General features: G+C 38.0%; 2 protein-coding genes across 2 annotated transcripts; both read right to left on the minus strand.

Moving 5' to 3' along the window:
* Positions 1 to 2,219: 2,219 nt before the first annotated feature.
* LOC143446619 (uncharacterized) lies at positions 2,220 to 15,192 on the minus strand. The gene is made up of 9 exons (XM_076946340.1): positions 14,788 to 15,192; positions 13,771 to 13,905; positions 6,246 to 6,420; positions 5,785 to 6,005; positions 4,115 to 4,435; positions 3,919 to 4,032; positions 3,477 to 3,627; positions 3,087 to 3,318; positions 2,220 to 2,924 (listed from the first exon to the last, which is right to left on the minus strand). The coding sequence occupies exons 3-9, from the start codon at positions 6,418 to 6,420 to the stop codon at positions 2,579 to 2,581; spliced, it is 1,560 nt and encodes a 519-aa protein (XP_076802455.1). The 5' UTR covers positions 13,771 to 13,905; positions 14,788 to 15,192; the 3' UTR covers positions 2,220 to 2,578.
* Positions 6,468 to 10,792, minus strand: LOC143446620 (uncharacterized). Its single transcript, XM_076946341.1, has 2 exons — positions 10,679 to 10,792; positions 6,468 to 7,299 (listed from the first exon to the last, which is right to left on the minus strand). The coding sequence occupies exons 1-2, from the start codon at positions 10,696 to 10,698 to the stop codon at positions 7,005 to 7,007; spliced, it is 315 nt and encodes a 104-aa protein (XP_076802456.1). The 5' UTR covers positions 10,699 to 10,792; the 3' UTR covers positions 6,468 to 7,004.
* Positions 15,193 to 16,357: the final 1,165 nt, after the last annotated feature.

A 16,357-nucleotide genomic window follows, 5' to 3' on the forward strand; every position in this document is an offset into this window, starting at 1 on the left:
CCTATTTAAACTGGGTGCGCGACATTACTATTTTAACTATGTGTGGCCGACACTGCACACACATTTTCAATCTTTAATTACTCGAAAACTATACGTCGTAAACTGATCGGATTTTTACAGGTTAGTAGCAAAAACATCTGGCTTTCTGTATACATCATAATTTTAAACCTAAAGAAAATGCATTTAGTGTAAATTAAGTATTTCTACAAGTGATACATTTGTAAAAGTTTTTCTTGATACGCCACCCTCCCGTTGTGAGAAAAACCAGGTCACCGCAAAAAGAGAACACAAGAGAACAGTTAGTCGAGCTAGGAGTGAGTGAATGAGTAAACGAAACAAATACGCTTCAATGCGGAGAGACACCAAATATTATGACGTAACAATTGACGTATTTCAGAATCCAAATTTCAAAAATACAATTGCCATCATGACACACTTTAAAATTTTATTAAAAATGAACCTATAGCGAAAGTCAAGAAAGCATGTTTAGACTAGACATAGCTCATATAATAGACAGTTTTTCATCTCTCGCGCCCCCCTTATGAATCTTACACGCCCCCCAGTTTAAGAACCACTGGTTTAAACCGTCGCTTACGTACAGAAGTTGTCTATTCAATACTAAAGACTGTAGTTGAATTCTTAATCTGATTATATTTCGTATAGGGACAGCGAGAACATAATGCTTTTGTTGACCGCCTGAAATTGCAAAAAAGCCGTCAGTCTTTCTGAACTTTTGAAATATTTTCATTACATAATTAGGCCACTTCACGTTGAATTATTTATTTTCCAAGTAAACCTTGCGCTTTAAAACTTGTTATTTTGGCAAATCAAATACGTCACGATACTTTATCCTTGACTTTTTAAGCTAAACCAAGAATTTAATGAATACATCAGGCTTCCAATCATTTTCCTTGTGACTGAAATTGACATTTTACTTGCCTGGATATCATTAGGATTGATTCGTTTCCCTGCAGTGAAAGCGTTTAAATAAGTTTGCTGTTTTTTGGGAATTTTACATACATAGGAAATGTCGTATGCCGGTCAAATGCTTAACTGACGGCAGACTGACAAAAATGTTTTTGGAAATGTTCCATACACGCAAACAATGTCGTATGCCAGTCTAATGCTTAACTGATGACAATAAACTACTGAAGATGGATTAAGCAACTTTTGAGAGTAAACTTTGCTTATAAGTAGGGCAAGTTTTTGTTGCACTAAAAACGTGAGAAAGTTGCACTTAATTTTAACAAAAGTTGCAGTAAAAAGTTGCATTTATGCACAAGTTTTTAAAAGCATTACGGTATGAGATATTCGAAAGGATCCGTTGTATAAGCCAACAGTTTAAGATTTGCAGGGTGTCTGCTTGTTCCGTTTCTTTCTTCGCTATACAATCGATCATGCATACATTTTTATGTTCTTTAGGTTTGAAACCTACATGACAGGAATTCGCTGTCAGCTCCTGTAGAGTTGTCAAATTTGGTACTTTCCCATTTCACAGACGGCCTGGCGAGACCGCCGAAAATAACATTTTTTGCCGGTACGCAGCAAGAAAATAAGGCAATGCGGAAATAATTTTCCGCAAAAAGCCAAACAGCAAAGCGTTAACCCACCCCTCCCCTCCCCCCAAAGCAAGTCAAATACCACACCCCAAACCCCCTAGGTCTGCAACTAACTAAGCTATCTCAACAAAAATTGACCTCGAAAGACTAGACACAACCTGTTTCCGTTTGTGCGGGCTTGGCCAAAAGCCAAGTCATACTTCCAATTCTAATTTAGTTCGGGCACTGTCGTGCTTGGCTGGGGTTGTTAAACTTCTAGCTTGCAAGCCAACTGTTGCGTCATAGATAACATTGAGATGCAGCTAATCCAACACATATCTCTTTGTTATGCAAAGCAAAGAGAATAGAAATATACTAGAAAAAGTTTTATAGCATGTTTTTTAAATCACTCCTTTACATTTTGCGCAATATTTAATAAAAGTTGCAGTAAAAAGTTGCATGAAAAATAGAAAAAAGTTGCAAAAAGTTGCAATATAAAATTTCTACAAACAGCTTAAAACATCATACTACATAAATTCTGAGTATTTAGGAAGCTGCCGGAAGCTGTAAAAAAAAGTTGCAAAAGTTGCAAAAACTTGCCCTACTTATAAGTTATAAGAAAACAACAATTTGTCACAACCTAAAGTACGCCAAGTACAGATATATTTACATACAATTAGATACAAGTTCTTGAATACAATTTATTTACATTTTAATGTTTACAATCGGTCACCGTACAATATATATAAAATGACAAGCAAAATACATAACATAGTATAACGTATTACCATGTCAAACATTTTTTTATGCCGTAGTTATGCCATATTAAATGTGAACAACACGACTAACAGGCTTTGAACTAAAACCTGCGTATGCTTTTTTCATTTATTTTAAACTTGTCTATGTCTTCTAAGCAAGCAAAGCAGAAACCCTGTAAAAGTTCATGGCTGCACATTCTTTTTGAACAAGGTCTTACAGCGTTTTATTTTGATTTAAAGCCATCGTTAAAATCGCTAAAACATAAGTTAAGTTTGTATCGGTCAGATTGAGTCGGCGCAAGACAACGTAATTGAAAACTTGGAGTTGTCGTTTTTGATGCCGGCGATGACGGAAGTCACTTGCTCTACGAGATGAAGTTGTTCCTTTTCTTTGTTAACCTTTCGCGATTCCTTTGCCGCCTTCAGGGCTACGTTGCTCGTTTTCTTTAAATCCTCAAAGAACTTGCTAACAGCTTTCTCCGAGCTACATCTTGTCATCAGCCAGTGGGTGACAGATAAAACGAAGACGATGACCGTAATAGCGATGTCCAAGCAGATTATTGCTAGAATTTCTCGCTTCCGCTTGATGGTGCACAAGACGCACAATTCGTAATGCGGCAATTGACATCTGTTAAAATTTAGCAGTCATAGTTACGATTGTGAACATAAAATTATCTAAAGAGCTTGTGCGAAAAAAAGGAACAATCACTTGATGTAAGACGTTTTTTTTTCTTAAGTGCTTAGCAATATAAAATCCACTTATACAACCATTCCGAAGATCTAGACGTACCTAAAGGTTTCTGAAGTCGAAATGTCGTGAGAAATTGCAATTAACCAACCAATCAATAATCCGAGCATGACAAGACTAAATAAGCTTGTGGCAATGTGCTTTAAAAGGTACATTGTCACCAGGAACCTGTTCTTGAAATTATTTTTATGGCACCAATGATGCAGAAGACTTTTTAGAGGTGGCTCAAGTTCTCCTATCTCGTCCTCAACTTTGACTCCAGAAAGCTGGAATACTTTTTAAAAATCATATCATTGCAAACGTATGTCCGATTAACCTTAAAAGTATTTAATTTCCCTATTATATGAAAATTTAGGGATTTTGGCCAACTTTTATCCCTTAGTGCATACAGTTAATCAAATACTTTAAGTTAAGCGGGACCTATACACCTACCGGATAAGATATAAGGTAGTTGTTGTAGGGAGGAAAAGTTTTCAAAGCAAAACATTGAAAAGAGATTTTTGTCCATCATATCCCCACTGATAAAACGGGCCCAAGTTGTAGGTTTGCGTGAACAAAGGCAAAAATAACCGTTATTCAATTTCTATGGGAAACAAAACAAAATTGTAAATTCAAAACAACTTATTTTGCAGAATTCCTCGTTAACTGACCATCGCAACGGCTGTGTCGGTGAAAGTTGAGCACGTACTACAGAGTAAAAAGCGTTGTAGAACAGTTAGGTTTAAATCGTCGTAGCTTACATTTTGCATATCTTTGAACGTTTATATCAGTTGTTAAAAAGTTGTATAAAACTTGTTTAGAGCACAAAATACAAAGTATTGGTCGATGATATATATGCCAAGGTACGTCATAATATGACATCAGAAATGCTTACCGTTTCACCAGCTCGTTTCTTACGACAATGTTTTGATTTTCTGCAACATTCACATTTTTTGCAATCTGGGAAACAACAAATACAGCAGACGGTTTTGTCCTCAGTTGAGCCATCCTGTGTTTTACATGGTTAAAAGCTTTCCTAAAAATGAAGATAATTATTCAATTATCCAAATCCGGACCAAATATATACTTACTACTAATTGCTCTTCTTCCACCTCAACGCGTGTGACGTCATCGATAGGTTTGTCTTTGCGCCTCGACTTCTTCGCACCGCAACAAACTTCGTGGCCAACGTCAGGCGAATCTTGCTGTTCCCCGCTCACTTTGTACTTCCTCCGAAAATCAAGATGAGAACTGTTTTCATCATAGGCTTCATCTTTGAGAGGGAGAAGGTTTATGTCTTGAAGTTCTTGAAAGATGTCTTCCAAAAGGAGCTGAATAAACTTCAAGTGGCCCATCAAGGGCGCTCCCACGCGAAAATGCCAAAATGCATTCGGAAGGGCAAAAAGAAAAACCTTGACAAATAATTTCATTCAAAAGCATAAATTTTTTCATAAAAAAGTACATTTTTGTTAAGTTGAGAAAGAGAAATATTGTTTTAACATCGGTGGTATACTGAACACAAGCTTCGGAGCCTGAACGTTAAGCTATAGGCCATCATTTTCAAGCGTCTTTACAAGTCGAAGCTACACTCGGGTTTGGCCGAACTTTGCTTTTCATGTTCAAAACTCAAGAAGCATTGTTACTGAAAGCGATTTTTTAAAACAAAGCAAAGATTTTAACGTATAATTTACTGTCATATTTACAAAAACCTTGTTGGTTCTTTGCCCGCGCAAAGTTTTTGGCAGGACAAATTTTGCTGACACGCTTAACATTGGACATCGTTAACACTTACTTTTCTTCTGCGACGAAAGAATAGATGACGAAAAAGATTAGAGAGACGAAAAGCCATTTCAAAAACGAAAACGAGTAATTAACGACTTGGTGAGGTTTTTAATTACTGCGTAAGAGAGAAAAATGTTTACTATAACTCTAATCTAGAGAAAACTGGGAAAACTAAATAAAGGCGGTGTCAAGTGTTCAGAAGAAATGAAGGAAGCCATTGGTTGTTTACGTTGAGCAACCGTTGAAGGCCATAAACATTGTGTCTTTGGTTCTCTATATTCTCATAGATTGAGAATGGACGTAGTAGTAATTGAAAAGTCTGAATAATAAAATGTTTTCTATTGTTTTGGCTCTTGTTTGTTTGTTGTATATGTACGAAAAGAAAAGGTGGTTTAGTTAAAAATACGTATAGGCTATAGGCTATATGAGCAATGTGTAACCTATACCTAGGTCCTAGGAGAAAAAGTGCGACGCCTGTCAAGCTTCAAACGCAGCCAGCATTTGATTCCGTACAAACGTCCAAACAAACTTTCCCTTATTTGTTATCGGCGGTCGTTTCTTCACGCATTTTACTTGTTTACGATAGATGTCTTTAATGTCATATTCATCACACACAAAAATATTTTGGTTGATTTTTTAGAAAATAGGAAATGAAAAAAAAGGTGAAAAAAGGTGTCGATTTATTTTTCTGAAAAATTAATCGAACCATTTGTGTCTGACAAATAGTAACATTTCATACATCCACTCAAATGAGCGTTTACTCTGGATGTGGCCTATTGAATAACTACAGAAGCACCCTGCTCGGTTTTAAATTACTATTTTTGCTCTATTTTGACATCACGGGCTCGAACAAAGGTTTAATTTAGAGCACCAGTTTGCACAAACCCGAGCTGATTTCATAATTTTACAACTCTATGGTGTTAGTTAACGTCGGATAAAGTTCCTCTTAATCTACTTTGTAGTTACTTTTACACCATACCTGCAGAATTATGAAGTAGGGTAACCACTGCACCAGAAATTTCAGCTTCTCCGGGCTTTCTAACAAAGGTAGGTCCGCTTGAGTTGTGAGATTTGGACAAATATCCATTGGGTTAGCAACAACGTTCCACGCTTCCCAGCAATAAGTATTCGCAAAAGCGATGAATTCTCTTTTGATTGAGGGCGTATGATTTGCAGGGTAGCATGTGAGATTGGGGTTACCTGCGACAATTGCAAGAAGAGTTTTCATCTCAATTTTCAGTGAACAATTTTGGTTGAAATGGTCGCAAAACATTTTGATAAAACTTGGTTTGCTTGATCAAGTGCTAATCCTTTGATACTATTTGTTATATTTAACTATAAGTAAAAATCTGTAACTGGGGTTTTAGCAGTTTTTCATCGCTTTTGCGGCTAACAAAAAATAGTTCATTTCGATGCCGATGGCTAACTTGCTTGCTGTACCTATGAAGTCAACAACTTTGACCACAATTGCCATTGCGAGCAGAAGATAGACTCCAACCCACTTCAGCAGTCGATCCATTCCCAATTCAATGACAATTTCGGCTTCATGCTGCTTCGAAAGTTCTTCTAATTTTGCAGCAGTGGTGGAAATGGCGGCTTTCGAAGTGGAAGCCATCTTAGTAACGTATAATATGTTACGTTTTTACTGTCCTCAGTCTTAGATACACAGTAGGCACATCTTTTATTAAAAGCAGCTCAGTTAAATTGTCATTCACAGCAGCTCATTCCAGGAGCTTAAATCAGGACTGACTCTACGAATACTTGGCTGGAATACGTCAATGAAAAGACACGTGTGCTTAATCAAACACGGAAAACGCAGTAGGCCTCAAGAGAGAACGCGGCAGGGCAGACAAAACGCAAAACAAATGCAACACTCTCCCCCCACCCACAAAATTGCAAACACTAAACAAATGCTTGCCCAGAAATACAACGCATGTCCTACAAAAACAAACGAAGTGAAAACCAGGAAGTGAACAATACAAAAATGACGTGCAAAAAAACGATCACCCAAATAGACACCCAAACAACTAATACATAAATCGCCTGTAAAATCGTAGTATAAACAAAATAATATAACAATATAAAAATATATAATCTCAATATAAAACACGTATAAAAGCACGAAAACAAAACACAAAAATTTACTATTCATAACTCTATGTAAACGTGCGTGAGTGATGAGAAAAGATGCGTCGATTATCATATTCTACCTTCGACATCTGGGTAAAAACAAGGTCTCCGTTTAATGCGTTGTGGACGGGTTGGAGAATGTAAAACATCATCGGTTACTAAACTGTTATTCTGAACTTCGTTCTGAATATTTTCCGGCACTATGTACACCCCTGGTCGCAGCTGGTTATAATTAGTAGACGTTATTTCTGGTTCCGGGCTGCAGCATGCTCGAAAGTGATGGCTGTTGTTTGTCGGATATGTTGAGCGAGAATTTTGCCCTTCACTCTCGCTCACACCTTCTGAAACAGGATTGTCCACCGATCTGTAAAAATTGCCAAAACTTCTTTTCAGTCGATTAAAATGTACCGTACAGGTTTTACCTTCGCGATTTTCTATCATATAGTTTACAGGAGGAATAACTTTTTTAACCACGTAAGGGCCTTTATAAGGAAAGTGAAACTTTCTTGTTTCATGTTTTTGAAGAGCCTCGTCTCGCAACAGGACCGCATCACCCTCTTCATACCGATCGTCAGACGCCTTTTCGTCGTATCGTTTCTTCATTTGCAACCTACGTTTTCCCAACCTTGATTGAACTGTTTGGTGAACCAATTTCATTCTGTCTTGCAGATGAAGGATGTCTTCACACTTTGGGGTAAAAATTGGTGCTTTACTAATAAGATCTGCAGGCAACCTCAGATTCCTTCCGGTGAGTAAGTAATGAGGAGAAACTCCAGTTTCCTCGTGAACACTTGCATTGTAAGTAGCGCTAACCGATGAGAGCGCATCATCCCAAGAAGTTGGGTCAACCTGAACGTAATTTTTTAAAATCGCAATTATGGTCTGATTGTTTCTTTCCACACCACCGTTTCCCATTGCGTGATACGGGCTGGTTCTTGTCTTGTTGCAGCCCATTAAGCGTGAGAACTCTTGAAAAAGAATACTTTCGAAATTCCGACCCTGGTCGGAGTGAATTGTTTCTGGGACGCCATGTATCGTCACCCAACGGTGGTAAAGCAAATAAGCAGTATCTTTGGCATTTTGAAATTTCATTGGCCAACACTGCATGTATTTCGTGTAGGTGCCACAAACGACAAGAATATAACGGTTGCCGTTTCGTGTTTCGGGTAGACCGCTTAATACGTCGATTTCAACTTTCTGCATAGGTGTATTCTCTTCTGACGGAACTAATGGGGCACGAACAATTCGCCTTGGTACTTTTCTTAAATCGCACAAGCAACACTCTTTGCAGTATGTTTCAACATCTTTGTGGCAAAATGGCCAGAAAAAACGCTCCTTTAACCTGGCTAACTTCCTTTTGACGACCATGTGTCCACCTCCGTGAATCAAATCGTGAACAGACTTCAACACATCATTCTTCATTGTTGAGGGCACCAGCAACTGAGCATAAATTTCTTCCACAGAATTCTCGATTCTTCGATATAGCATACCATTATGTAAAAAAATCTCACCAAATATATTCCAATAGTGACGCAGGGCTTTGCTGTCATTTTTCACTTTTTTGAATGATGGTCGGCTTTCCTGGCTCATCCACTGAAACAGTCTTTTCAACACTGGATCTTTTTGCTGCGCCTTAATAGTGTTTTCGGTTGACCATCCAGATGCTTCTGAAAAATCCATCAAACACACTTGGTATTCTTTGGCGGAAATTGAACTTTCATAGCTGCTGTCAGTTTGAAACGGAAACAAGGGGTCTAATTGCTCTGCCCTTATAGTATCATCTGAACAAGGACGACGGCTAAGCGAGTCGGCATTCGTGTGTTTTCTTCCTGCGCGGTGAATTAATTTGAAGTTAAAATTGCACAAGAAATCGAACCAGCGAGCGCATTGTCCATATGTGTCTCGTGATTCCCACAGCCAACGAAGAGATGCGTGATCTGTTCTAAGCAGGAACTCTTCGGTTAAATAGCATCGAAAAACCTTTAACGCGTGAATGACCGCTAGCAGCTCTTTCCTGGTTGTTGAGTAATTTCGCTCGGTTTTGGTGAGCGATCTACTACTGTACGAGACGGGATGTTCTTCGCCATTCACTAGTTGCGAAAGAACGCAACCAACAGCTGTGTTACATGCGTCTGTGTCAACAATAAAAGGTTTGGATAGGTCGGGGTATCGGAGAACTGGGGATTTTGTCAGCAATTCTTTAAGCAGCCCGAACGCCTTTTTACATTCTTCTGTCCACAAAAAAACCTTTTTAGTTGAGTGCGCTAAATTGTTCAGTGGTGATGCAATCTGAGAATAACTTGGAATAAACTTCCGATAGTAGGTTGACAAGCCCAAAAATTGGCGAACTTCTTTCAATGTTTTCGGTGTTGGCCAATTAGAAACGTCTTCTACTTTTTGTGGGTCGCACGATATCCCTTCATGTGATACAACGTGGCCAAGAAATTTTACTTTTTCCTTAAGTAAATTACATTTGGAAGGTCCGAGCTTCAGGCCAGCTTGTCGAAGTCGAGAGAAAACGTTTTCCAAACGTTCCATATGTTCGTTGAATGTGCGACCGTACACGATAATATCGTCTAAATAAGCAATCGCACCATTCCACTCAACGCCGTTTAACACCACTCTCATCAAGTGCTGGAATGTTGACGGCGCATTACAAAGTCCAAAAGGCATAACATTAAATTCGTAGAGTCCTTTATAACACGTAAAAGCAGTTTTTGGTTTATCGGAGGGTTTCATTTTAATTTGCCAGTAGCCCGAACGAAGGTCTAAAGTTGAAAAGTAACGACATCCAGACAATTGGTCTAAGCTCTCATCAATTCGAGGTAATGGATAACTAGACTTTTTTGTACAGTCATTCAGCTTACGGTAATCGATGCAAAACCGCACATCACCGTCTTTTTTGCGAACTAATACAATTGGACTAGCCCAAGGTGATTGAGAAGGTTGAATAATTTCTTTGTCACACATATCCTCAATTAGTTCATTTACCTTTTGCTTTTGGGGTTCAGACAAGCGTCTTGGGTGCTGTCGTATAGGGAGCGAGTCTCCTGTTTCGATTGAGTGTTCGACCAGTTCTGTTTGTCCAATATCGTACGGGTGCAGCGAAAATACATCACGATAGGAAGAGATTACGGAAAACAGCTTTTGACGTTCAACTTCTGACAGTTCCAATTTGTCCAAACATAACTCATCGTGCAGTGCAGGCAACTCAACGTCGGCAAACTTATTCTCTGTAATAGGAAGAATTGAGTAAGCGTTTGTATATTGAATATTGCCTTCACCTGCAATTGGAACAACTCTTGCCACGGAAGATCCGCTTGGAATTACTATTTCGACGTCTGATGGATTTGCCAAGCGTAACTGGACTAAATTGGCTTGAGTAGAGGTAACATACTCTGCGACTGCAACATTCCATTTCTCTTGAACGTTGTTAAGGCGTTCGATCAAAACTTCCACATCTGGCATGTCTGGTTGGCCGTCAAATGTCCCAGGGAGTAACAGTTCGGTGAAAGGAGGAATACGTGCAAAATTCTATACAACCGGCGACTGAGATTTTAACCTTACATCTGCCCAACATATTTATAGGCTTCCCTCCAGCACCCACAAAACCAATTCCGGTAGGGCATTTTGTTAATGTTGTCTGTAGCGTATCATACAAACTCTTACTTATAACTGTAACGGTAGCCCCAGTGTCAATCAAAGCAAACACTGAACTCTCATTAATGTTTATGTTGGCATACCTATGCAAGTCCTGATCCATAGTTTGAACCTGGTAGATTTCCCGTGGTGGATTGCTGTTAGTTCCATGTACATCAAAAACACGTCGAAGGTTTCTTGCACGCTGCCTATGACAGCGTCGAGCAATGTGACCATATTCTCCACAGTTAAAACACTGAAGTCTTCTTCTCTCTTCCCGAGGTTCTCTTGTTGTCTTCATTTCGTTTCGCAGTTGGGAAATTTCGTCCCGAAGTTTTTCGACAGTTAGTTTTAATTGGGATACGTCCTGGTGATCTCTTGCCACCGCTGCTACTTCTGACGTCATTATACGTGGTTCATGATGCGTCCGTTCTGCGTTTTCAATAATGCTCTTTGCTGTGGCATAAAAATCCGGTTGTGCATTTTTAGAGTTGTCGCGTAAGATTTGAGAGGCTTGTTGACGATCTCTCAGTCCTTGAACGAGTAGGTTGTACAGCACACTGCTGCGCATTTCATGCTGTTCGTCGTTTGGATAAGCCATTTTTCCTAATTGGGCTATAGCTTCAAGAAAGCTTCTTACGGATTCGTCAAAACCTTGAGTGCGCTGAAAGAGTTGTTGCATGGCGTGCTTTTGTGAAGATAGACCTGAAGCCGTGTCTTTTGCTTGTTGAATGAGTTCGTCATAACTGAGATCGTAGAGTTCTTTACGACCATCGGTCATGGAGAATTTCATATCTTCCGGCAAGCTTTGTAGAAATGCATGTTTCTTTGCCGCATGCGATGCTTTGACGCTGTCGCAGAAGGATTCAAATTCTTGTAGGAAAGATAAAAAACTATTGCCACGTTGGTAACGAGGCGGAGAATAAAAAAAATTCATGCTTCTTCAGTAAAACTTCATAAAATCTTCTGTGTATCTAAGAGGTCCTGCCGTGCTCGCCAGTGTTACGTTTTTACTGTCCTCAGTCTTAGATACACAGTAGGCACATCTTTTATTAAAAGCAGCTCAGTTAAATTGTCATTCACAGCAGCTCATTCCAGGAGCTTAAATCAGGACTGACTCTACGAATACTTGGCAGGAATACGTCAATGAAAAGACACGTGTGCTTAATCAAACACGGAAAACGCAGTAGGCCTCAAGAGAGAACGCGGCAGGGCAGACACAACGCAAAACAAATGCAACAAATACTTAGTTTCCTAGAGATTATATTTCTAGAGCAGGATTGAACAAAATCACCTCGTGCTTATGAGCAGTAGCTGTCTTAAAACTCTGGCATAAGTTGGTTTAAATGTTGATGCATGTACGTTGTCACTAGAACTCAAAGTCAGTAATTCATGCTTGGGTTATGGAGCATGTGTTTCTGTCTTATCATATTACTAACCGTTACCGCGTTTGCATTGCTTGTCACTATCTCAGCAAATACAAGAGAACATCCTTGGTTTTAGTTCACTGGCCAGACTACAATAAGGCCTAAAACTTGTTTCGGTCTAAAAAACACGGTCATGCTGGTAATAACGTTGAATTTCTACTTCTTATGCAATGGGCTATAAAAACAACGCCGGGAAGCTCGGATGTTTTGTCCTATGTTTTCCAGAAATCTTTTTGTATTGTGTCGTCATACAGAACTTTCTCTTGACGATCTGACCAGCATATATCCTGTAAGCACGCTTTTGTGTTTAACTTACGGAGTATATAATTTTAGTCGAAGGAGCTGCACATGATTATCACTCTCATTTCAGCAACATACCCTGATCAACATTTTCTTATCTTAATGAACAATGGTAGGAATGTTACTGTTTGTAATACGATCTCATCATCAAATCGCTTTCTCTAACGTGTCTTCGGGAAAACTATACAACCTGACAAACTACCAATTACTGCGTTAGACGTCAGGAGATCTTGGATGACACTTAAACTACGTATTTGGCTTCAAACGTTTTAGCTTTTCCCTTGAGAGCGACAAGGCAACTTGTTCAACGATGCTTAAGCATAATTCTTTTGTACGGGAGAAAGCGATGTAAAATTGTGATTATTAAGGCAGTATGGTCTTTATTTGCTTTAATTTCCTATTTTTGCAGTGAACTTCCAACGTTGTATTTTTAATGAAATCAAACTTACGACGGAAGGAAGCCGATAATAATGTACACAGCATAATACATGCAGATCATAATACATGCAGATCATAACAGCCACTGACGAGTATACAGCGTATTATCGGTATATATACAGTAACGGGTATGACAAAAACTGATCTGAAACTTAACAGCTACCTGAATCAGACTACAAAATATAAACCGCCTAGTTGTGGTTTTAATTTAACAATGCCACATTTATAGTATATAGCACGTTTAAATCAATAAATACAGTATATGCACATTGCATAGGCCGGATTAAGGCTTTCCAATACAGGTGGCAACGAAACTTAACATTTAGCTGTGTTCCTGGACGTTCCACGACACCCGTAAATTATTGATAAAAAGTGGGTGTGGTTTGTTATCGATTTATGCATTCAAGGCGTTTACGTTTTCACTGTAATGGCGTTGGTATACACACACATTCACACAAACACACACACACACACACACACACACACACACACACACACACACACACACACACACACACACACACACACACACACACACACACACACACACACACACACACACACACACACACACACACACACACACACACACACACACACACACACACACACACACACACACACACGCACTACAACAAAAAATTTAAACGGATTTTAAAATTTACAAACAAAGAGATCATGACCCGTGACAATCTATTATTCCACTTTAAAATGCAAGATTCTTCCTGCCGACGCTTTTATTAGAATGTCTTCCATTAAAGGAAGGTCTTCCCATGTTTCCGTCGTCAATTGTTCGTTTAACGATTGGCAAAAGCGCACGTTCTTGTGTTCAAATTGATCAGGCCAAGTGTAATTTTCTTGCGTTGGATCTGAGATTTACAAACGTTGATTACGAGAAAGAAACGAGGAATGCGCCTTTTGATCATGATGACATAATAGTCATTGAAATATGACATGAAATGCTTTCTTTCTTGAAAGAAACATTTTGTGTTTTACGGCTGAATTTAACACCAATGAAATAATGCACTTACCTCCAAAAGAGTTTTCAATTTTGGTGCGCACGAGCGCCTCTATGCGGACTTTAAAATCGTTTTGAGTTTTATTTTTACATACGTTGAGGATATTCTGGATTGGGGCGAAACCTATCTTAATAGGTTTGCCGTTGACTGAAATACAAGAAAAACAAATTCAAATCCCCGCAAACTTCCATTCTCTTTCCAAAACCCCACTTTTAAGATGTAGGTTGAGATATGATTTATTTGACTCACTAATAAATGTATAAAGCTTAGCAAATGTTAATGTTTCTATTAAAACGCTATTACCATTTGCTCAATTATTCAACAACAACATTACTTGCTATGAATAAAGTAACAGCTCATCGCTTCAAATCTCTTAAAGCGTAATGACGCCAATTAAAAGCGATGTCAAGTATCTAACTAGGCTTGCACGTAGCCTAGGTATAGGCCTAACCAAGCTAAGCAAGTAGAATATATCCTGGTAGTGATTGACAGCAAACTTTACAAAGAAACATAAATGTTTGAGCTGTCTTTGAAAAAAATACTCTGGCAATAACAAATCAAATTTGTTTTTTAGGGAAAGGTTAAAGGTTAAAGGTTAAAGGTTAAAGGTTAAAGGTTAAAGGTTAAAGGTTAAAGGTTAAAGGTTAAAGGTTAAAGGTTAAAGGTTAAAGGTTAAAGGTTAAAGGTTAAAGGTTAAAGGTTAAAGGTTAAAAGTTAAAGGTTAAAGGTTAAAGGTTAAAGTTTGGGATAAACTGAGAAAGAAACTTGGGTTTGTAAAAATCTGTAAAAATCGTTATGTTCGGGGCGAACGTTCGGACTGCGGCTCATTATCGGCGCATTCCTGACTGAGATTTGTGGTTGAGTTTTGCATAAAAATGTAAAACTTAAACGAATATAACCTCAGTGAAATAAATAATAAATACAGTAATAATAATATATAATAATAATATATAAAGAATATATATATAATAAACATAACCTACAGTATATTATGCAACAAATAGAACTACATATACTTGATGTACTTACCGTGAACATACACCATGTCGTATCAAGTCAAGTTTTACCAATCAAAGACACTTTTAATGTTCCTATAGCACACCACACGCATTTCCTCTACGAAGCACAACTTCTGGTTATTTTGAGTTATATAGGAACCTCTTACAAGAGCATAGTTTCATGCAACTATAAAAATAACATTAAACAAAGCACTTGCTTTCGTGAAGGTTTACTCAAAAATCTTTTTCACTGCCGTGTTTACTGCAACCGGTTGATGAAGTTCTGGCCGATCGTTCGAAGCTCATCGATTGATATATCGATTGAAATTATTGATCAAGTGGAGCTTTATATACAGCAATGTTTTTTATTGACTTGTACGAAAACTATCTTAGCGTCGTTGTTAAAGTTATAGCTGAAGTCTTATAGCTGAAGATTTAAAGTCTGTCTTAAAGTCATTGATTAGAAGCAAATATTCTTGAATACACTTGCTGCTTCACGGCACTATATTGCATGTACTCAGGAAATAAAATATTAGTTCGCCGTTAGCATTCATCAAAAAATCATTGCTGTTCTCTGCCATTGCTGACGTCACAAAAACTTGGAAGCTTTGCTCAAAGGTTGTTTCAAGCTTTTTATTTGATTTACGTTAATCTTCGAGAAGCAACTGATACCTGTGAGATACAATGCACTTCACTGCGCATGAACAATTGACGTTGAATGCTGAAAAATGTCTCTTTCTTTGGTCTGGGCTTTCATTGTCGTTGACTTGTGACGTCATTTTTAATTACCTACACGCAACGTTTCGAAATGGGAAGAATATCTTGCTTAGTTTAATGAAATATTCCAATTACGTCATATCGTCGAACTGACAACAAATTCCCTATATACTATAATAAATATTTATTGCAGACAAAGTCTTTTTTTTCCGAACGAATACGTTTGCTACAACAAGAACTTCCCATTTGAAAAGGTTCTTTTGTTTCTTCTCCAATAAATTTTTTTTCGTGAGAGAAAAATATCTCATTTTTAAAGATTTGTAATAGAGTTTTCATGAATTATTTACCTTATTTATGAAAAATGTCATAACCCACGCGTCGTTGGTGAAGCATAATTTTTTAAACAGTCCCCTGAAACGCTCATTTTCGTTTAAACCAATCATGGCTTAAAAAAATACTTTGAAGTTTGCTATGACGTCTTTGTCAAACTAAATAGTACCGCCTTTTTGTGATTAATTGTGAAGCTTCCATAAGCGAAATATCTGCCCTAATTTCATGCAAATCTAAACAACTTCAAGCAAGGCACTTGCTGATATCATGATAAACGGAAATACGTGGTATTTGCATTTTGTTCCCTTTAGGCGGTTAATAAAGCACTGACCAAGTTTAAAGAACATCAGTCATTGATTTGTTCGATTTATATCGATCAGCAAACGTTGAACTTTGCAAACAACGTTTCTATAGACATGCACAACGTTTGTTGAGTTCTTGATCTTGTTATACAGTTGTTGACTTACCAATTTCTGTTTTACATATGCAGTGTACATCTCGTTTATAATCACAATTATATTCAATTAATGATGTTTTAAATTCCAGAAACTTCT

Source organism: Clavelina lepadiformis, chromosome 2 (assembly GCF_947623445.1).
Source record: "Clavelina lepadiformis chromosome 2, kaClaLepa1.1, whole genome shotgun sequence".
Lineage (NCBI taxonomy): Eukaryota > Metazoa > Chordata > Ascidiacea > Aplousobranchia > Clavelinidae > Clavelina > Clavelina lepadiformis.